Source organism: Orcinus orca, chromosome 11, assembly GCF_937001465.1.
Source record: "Orcinus orca chromosome 11, mOrcOrc1.1, whole genome shotgun sequence".
NCBI lineage: Eukaryota > Metazoa > Chordata > Mammalia > Artiodactyla > Delphinidae > Orcinus > Orcinus orca.
In genome coordinates, this window is record NC_064569.1 from 99670154 (window position 1) to 99677384 (window position 7231).

Consider the following 7231-nt stretch of genomic DNA (forward strand, 5'->3'; position numbering starts at 1 on the left):
CACCCAAGAACGAATTGGCACATAGGCGCACAGTGACCTCTGACCTTTCCAGACAGGCATGTGGCTGACTACAAAACATCACCAAGCCAACCAGACGCTCAGATAACCCCCGAGACCAGGTTTTCACAGCACAACTCGGGAGCCAGACCCTCTGAGAAAAGCCCAGGGAGCCCCGGTCTTGAACTTGAAAAAGCCCAGGCCTGCTCCCAGCAAAAATGCTGAGGGCAGCAGTGCGGTGCCCCTCTCACTCTCCCGGCCTGGTTGAGGAGCACGTCCTGGGCTAGCGGTATCCAACCATCCAACCGGAGGCCACAAATCCCCAGAGCTACCCGGGCCCTGCCTGACTGCGCCCCGGCAAGCCGGGCGGGCTCGGGGCAGGTCCCCGCAGCTCTCCAGGTGGCCCCGCGGAGCCCCCAGGGCCACTCACCAGAAACAGACACCTCCAAGAGCGCCTCCAGAGGCCGGTTGTTGTTCAGGTCGGGGCTGAGCTGCAGCTCACCCGAGGCGGGGTCCAGCAGCAGCAGCTGGAGCTCGTTGCCCTGCAAGAAGGTGTAGTTGAGGCTGTCCAAGAGGTCAGGGTCATGGGCCGGGATACGGCCAATCACACCAGTGGGGAAGCTGTTGGACTTATTGGTGACATAGTTGTTGAAGAGGATCTGGAAGTCTGGCAGCACCGGCGGGTTGTCGTTCTGGTCCACGAGGCGGATGCGCACCGTGGCCCGGCTCACCAGGGGGGCCGACGTGGCCTGCACCACGAGCACATACTCCCGCCGGGCCTCAAAGTCCAGCTCGACCAGGGCACGTAGGTCCCCACTCAGCAGGTCAAGCTGGAAGACCTCAGGCACGTTGCCTTCCACGATCTGGTACATGATCTGGGCGTTGGGGCCTTCGTCGGGGTCACTAGCTCGAATCCTCGCCACCACGGACCCCACCGGGCTGTTCTCCTCCACAAACAGCTCCAGCTCGTCCCTCTCAAACACCGGAGGGTTGTCATTAATGTCCAAGACGGTCACCTGGATTTCCACGGAGGCGCTAAGGGGCACCGGGCTACCCCGGTCCACGGCCAGGGCACGAAGATTATACACGGCCACGTTCTCCCGGTCCAGCCGGCGCTGGGTGCGGATCACGCCAGATGTGGGCTCAATGTAGAAGTCCCCATCGCCATCGTCGCCGCCCTGGAAGGTGTACAGCAGGCGGCCATTGGGGCCCGAGTCCCGATCCGTGGCCGAGACCTGGAGGACGCTGGTTGACGGGGGAGCATCCTCGAAGACGGAGCCCTGGTAAAATTCCCGCAGGAACCGCGGTACGTTGTCATTGGCGTCCAGGACGAGGATCTCCAGGGAGGTGGTGTCGGACTTCTGAGGGACACCATTGTCCCGAGCTGTGATGCCCAGCGTGTAGGCGGCCTGGCTCTCGTAGTCCAGCTCTGTCACGGTGTAGATGGTGCCGGTGTCGGGGTCGATTCGGAACTGCGGCACGGGATCCTCCAGCACGTAGGTGATGCGGGCGTTCTCGCCGGTGTCCTCGTCGGTGGCGCTGATGGTGGCGATGGAGGTGCCCACGGGCCGGTCCTCGCTGACGCTCACGGTGTAGTGCGAGCTCTGGAAGACCGGCCGGTGGGTGTTGGCATCAGTGACGTTGATGAAGACCTGCGCAGTGTGAGCGCGCATGCCGTCTGATGCGGTTACCGCCAGCACGTACTGCCGTTCCTGCTTGTAGTCCAGCGGCAGCGCCAGCGTGATGAGGCCGCCGCCGCTCTGGCTGCTGAGCGCAAAGCGGTTCCGCGTGTTGCCGCCGGTGAGCTGGTAGGTGATCACACTGTTAGCATCCCGGTCGAGAGCCCGCAGGGTCAGCACGCTGCTCCCCACGGCTGCGTCCTCGTTCAAACGCAGCTCGTACACGGGCTGCGTGAACATGGGGTCGTTGTCATTTACGTCTAGCACCGTGATGGCCACGCTGGCGGAGGAGCTCATGGGCGGCGAGCCGTGGTCCACCGCCTCCACCCCGAAGCTGTAATGCTCCAATTCCTCACGGTCCAGCTCCGCACACACGGTGATCCAGCCCGAGCTGTTGTGGATGTGGAAAGGGAAGTCCGCGGCCAAAGCGGGGTCTTGGGGCCCAGCACCGCCACTGCCCACGGAGGCCGAGGCGGTGTCCACCAGGCGGTAGCGCAAACGCGCATTCTCACCCGCGTCTGCGTCCACCGCCTGAATGTGCAGAACCGAGTGGCCCAGAGGCACGTTCTCCAGCACGGCTGCCTGAAAAGGGCTGCTCACAAATATGGGGGCGTTGTCGTTCACGTCCAGCACCTGCACCGAGACCAGCCCCGAGGAGTTGATGAGTGGAGGCCGGCCCCCGTCCTGGGCCTTGATGCGCAGCGTGTACTCCCGGATGGCCTCGAAGTCCAGGGGGTTGATCACATCCAGGCTGCCGCTCAGCGAATGCAGGTAGAACTGCCCCTTGAGGTTCCCGCTGATGATGCTGTAGTGTATGGCCGCGTTCTGGCCCTGGTCCCGATCTGTGGCCTGCACTCGCAGCACGGGCGTGTTGACCGCCACGTCCTCGGGCACCTGGACCACATAGCGCTTCTCGCTGAACTGGGGGTAGTTGTCGTTCTCGTCCTCCACCACGATGTGCACGGTGGCAGTGGCACTGAGCGGGCCCGGGTTGCGGCCCTGGTCGTTGGCCTCCACCAGCAGCTGGTAGGAGGCCTCTTCCTCCCGGTCCACCACGGCCCGGGTGCGCACTACGCCCGAGCGCTCGTCGATCTCGAAGACACCACCCGCGCCCTCCAGCAGCCGGTAGCGCATATTGGCGTTGGAGGGCGCGTCGCCGTCGGTAGCGCGGATGGTCAGAACCTCGTAGCCCACCTCCAGGTTCTCGCGCACTCGCTCGCGGTACTCAGACTGCTCGAAGACCGGACTGTGGTCGTTGGTGTCGCTGACTGTGACGGTGAGGTAGGTGGCGGCCGAGCGCCGAGGCGAGCCGTGGTCCACGGCGCTCACTTTGAGTACGTGCGTGTCCTTGGTCTCGCGGTCCAGCGCGCGGGCGGTGCTCACCAAGCCCGTGTCGGAGTCGATGAGGAAGTAGCCATTGGAGCGCTCATCGAACAGCGCCTCCATCTGGTAGCTCAGGCGCCCCGCCTCGCCCTCGTCCGGGTCGTGCGCGCGCAGCTCGATGACCGCGGTGCCCGCCGGCTCATTCTCAGGCACCGACACCTGGTAGCTGGGCAGCTGGAACTGCGGGGTAGTGCTGCCGCCAGCGCCCCGCCGGGCCCGCCGCGCCGCCCCCGCCCCGACCTGAGGCAGGCTTGGCGGCGACAGCGATGGGGAGGGTGTCCCCGAGGCCGCCTCCAGCGCCAGCTCCACCCGGATGGTGCCGGCCGCGCGCCGCAGGGCACAGAGCAGGCGCAGGCGGGCCGAGCCACCAGGCGGCAGGCAGACAGGGCGGCGTGGGCAACGGGACCCGGCGCGCGGCGAGCAGCCGCAGGCGGGGAAAGTGGTCAGGGCCTCGAGCGCCGAGTGCAGCGTGGCCCCGCCGCCGCCGGGTCCCGGGAAGCAGAACACCGCGCCGGGGCCAGGCACCGTGAGCACAGCCCGCGCGCGCAGCTCCGCGCCGGGAGCTCGTCCGCGCCGGGGCCGGGCGCTGCAACCGGGACCGTGCGCGCGTGCCCGCAAGCGGAGGCTCAGCGCCGTCTGGGCGCTACGGGCAGCCAGGCGGACATGCAGCGGCAGCGGGCGTCCCCCCAGGCGCGCGCAGCCCCGGAGCCCCGCGCCCGGCCCGCGCCGCCGCCCCGCCAGCCGCCCGTCGCGGCTCACGTCCAGCAGCTCCCGCAGCGCTCGGGGCGTGAGCGCCGCGTCCAGCGCATAGGTCCAGCCGGGCCCGAGGGCGAAGGCGCGGGCCCCGCCGGGCACTCGCAGCTCCCAGGCGGCCGCTCGAAGCCCCAGCACCGGTAGGGCGGCGACCGCAGCCAGGAGCAGCAGCGCGGGCAGCACGGGCGGCGGCGGCGGCGCCATGGCCCGGAGCCCGAGCCCGAGCCGGGCGCCCGAGCACAATCCATGCACCCGGCGCGGCTCCGCATCCACCCGGCGCGGCCGGGGGGCGGCTCCCGCGCGGCCTGTGCCGGGCCCTCGGGGCGGCTCGCGCCCCGCCTCCCCGGGGGCCCTGGCGGGGACACCGGGGGCCGGGCTCCCGGTCTCCCCCGCAGCTTCCACTTCGAGAGCACTTTGCGAAAGTTTGCGAAGTTGGTTTCAAGATGGCTCCTCCGCGCGTCCCGGGAGGGCGCCGCGCATCAACCTGCGGTGGCGGCGACTCTAGGTGGCTCCAGGTGGCTCCCGCGCTGGCTCGGCAGGGCGGCGTGGGAAGCAGGGCGGGCCCGGAGAGGGGCGAGGGCTGCGCTCCCGGAGCGGGCTGGGCCGCACCGCGCTGCTCAGACCCCGGCGGCCGGCTGCTGCCTGGGCGGTGCGCTCGGCCCGCGCCCCCAGCGCCCGCGCTCTCCCCGCCCCTGGCCAGGCCCGGCCCCGCCTCCGGCCCCGCCGCGTATTGTTCAAACCTGGGGGCCGGGGGGCCGGCCCGGAGGTGCGCGCCGGGAGAATCGCTATGGAGACGCGGGGGCGCAGCGGTGACGGGGGCGGGGGGCCGGGTTCACTCCCGGGCGGCCTCCCCCTCCCTACCTCCCTGGTGGGCGGGGCCGAGGGAGCAGGGCCGGGAAAGGCGGGCTGGGGGGCCTGGTGCGGCTACTGCAAGTGAGGCGGTGGCTCCACTCGTCGGGTGCTGGGCGCGGCCAAAGCCCCCCACCCCAACCCGGCAACACAGATCCGCGGAGTCCGCCGCCCCGGCCTACGCGCGGGTTGGACCCGGGAGGGGAGAGGGAAGGGTGCGGAGGTTCCGTGGAGAAGGTCGGGTCTCCCCGCGGCGGCTGCTGGGGGGCGCTTACAGAGTTACAGCAAAATGCCGGAGGCTAAACTGCTTTACCCGACAAAACTTCCCTGGACTTTGAAATTCTATAGGCAGCTAACCGCATTCGGGTCCCACTGGGTTTAAAACGAAACTTTTAATCGAAAAGAAAAACAGTCTGGGTTGACACTTGGGATTGGAGCTGGGGATGGCGGAGTTGGGGACGGCGGAGGCGAGCTCGTCTCCCGCGCGTGCGACCAGCCTGAGCGCTCCGTTCGGGGTCGCGCGGTCCAGCCCCGGGGCCCCTCGGCTACCGCCGCAGCGCGGCGGCCGCGAGCGCGGGGCCGGGAGGCGGCGTGGGGCGGGGAACCGAGGGGAGGGGGAACTTAGAACTCCGAGACAGCACGCCGTCTCCTGTGGGGAACAGCCCGGGAAGGGAGTTTTAGAACTGAGATGCACACCAACGCCTCCTGCGGGGCGCAGATTGGGGGTGGTGGCACTTTAGAACTAAACGGTACCTGCCCCACCTCTTGCGGGGTGCAGCCTGGGGGCGGGGGATTAGTACTGTGAGACACCCCTCCTCCTCCGGCGGGGCTTTAGGACTGTGCCGCCGCCGGGTGGGGAGATGCACTTGTCCGTAGAGCTCTGGATGCCAGAACCCACTCTAGACCGTCGGCCTCCCAGCGGTCTGGGGGCGGTGGGGAGCGGGGCGGAGTTTCTGCTTCGACAAGGCCCCTCCCGGCCCCAGCAGCGTTCGGGGTGGGAGATGTCGCGCACTCGTTTCTAGAGCAGGTTTTTCTGACCTGGGGGCGGCCGCCGCATTTCCGAGCTGAGGTGCAGATAGGTGTGGAGCTGGGGCACAAAAAAATAAATCAGTAAGTAAACTCGACCAGTATTTTTGAAAGTTGCTGAATACAATGTTTTGGGGTTGAAGCCAAATATAAACATTCTCTTCCCATTAGCAAAGATTTGAAGACGTTATTGTTGACCTAAAAGGTAGATTTGCTTTGGACCCTTTTAATCTGGGAGTTTCCACTGGCAAGCCCAGCAGGGAAATTGGCGGGGAGGGGCAAGTCCATCCCTTAAATGTGGCTGTCCAGGACCTCCCCGGACTGCCCCTTCGTCTTCCTGGGAGGGGTCAAAGGGCAGCAGTTTTAGGGTCAGGAAGGCAGGGAGGACCCTCCCCATCCCGGCCTCACCGTGGAAAGCTCCCAGCCGGAGTGAAGGGGAGGCGGCGGTGTTGCGGGGGGACCCCGGGACCCCTGCTGGAGAACCCCTAGAGTGCCTATTTCGCAACAGGGGCTTTGAATAGGGTGGGTTGGGTTTAAATCAACAAAAGGTTCTGTTGCACTGCTCTTGCTGGTTTTTGAAAATTCAAACGCAGTGAATGAGTTTGGGTGTAGGCTTGCTATCCTGGAATAAGACACCTGCCCGCTGCAAGGGAATCGCAGGGACCCACTTCCTGGTCCCAGGGCCTGGGAGAGGAACACAGGGACAGACCTTGCTAACGGGATGCCCAGCAAAAGGCCGAGAGACAGATGATGGTTCCATTCAGATACAGGTCAGAAGCAGGCGCGCTCCACCACACTGTTTAGCATGCGTGCAGCCAGGGAAAAGGTTAAGCAAAGCAAGGGCATGATGTGAGTGTGGTCAGGAGCAGGGCTGGGGAGCGGGGCATGGCCGCTTCCACACCTGAGGGTTGGCCAAGTGTTGGCTTTGCGATCTTACATTACACTCTACATGCATGCTTCACGTACTTTTCTGTATGCATGCTACGGTCCAGAATTTTCGAGGGGGGTAGGAGGAAGGAATTAAAAACAGGCTGCGGCTTGTGACGCGACTTCAGGGCGATCCAGTTGCTTCAGCAGGACAGAAATCACGAGTCTGAAATGGCTGGCGTCTTAGCGTGGTCGAGTTCCAATTCTGCCACTATCTAGGTGTGTAAGCTTCGCCAGGGCCTAACTCCTCATCTAACTGGAGATAACAAGAGTCTAGATTCCTAACATTGTTGGAGGATTAACGAGACCTTTTGCATAAAGAGGCTGGCCTAGGCCCGGCTCAGGTGCAGACCTACTGTGGGTAACCTTGACTGTTGTGTCACTGTCAAGGAGCACGTGATCACAGGGCTTCATCCCTGTCTCCAGGGATATAATTGAAATTGTGAGTTGAATGGTGTGTGCACCATCCGTGCCTGTGGAGAGGCAGGGGCTGTAGCTTTCATCCGGGTTTCCGGGGAGGTCTGTGCTTCGCTCCTGACGCTGTCCACCCAGACTGTTCATAGAAAGTGATCCCGGGCCCAGGAGGGGAAGGCACGTGCCTGGGGCTACGGGAAGGG

The 7231-nt window shown here is 65.6% G+C and overlaps 1 protein-coding gene across 5 annotated transcripts in view; it reads right to left on the minus strand.

The window, feature by feature from the left end:
• CELSR1 (cadherin EGF LAG seven-pass G-type receptor 1) overlaps positions 1-4616 on the minus strand; it is a 149399-nt gene extending 144783 nt beyond the window's left edge. For 3 of the 5 annotated variants that reach the window (XM_049694601.1, XM_049694600.1, XM_049694599.1), the window contains exon 1: positions 428-4608. In XM_049694601.1, coding sequence (XP_049550558.1) covers positions 428-4016 — 3589 coding nt within the window. In that variant the 5' untranslated portion in view covers positions 4017-4608. Of the gene's footprint in view, positions 1-427 lie in introns of all 5 variants that reach the window. The other 2 variants (XM_004279656.3, XM_049694602.1) reach the window with 2 other exon arrangements.
• Positions 4617-7231: the final 2615 nt, after the last annotated feature.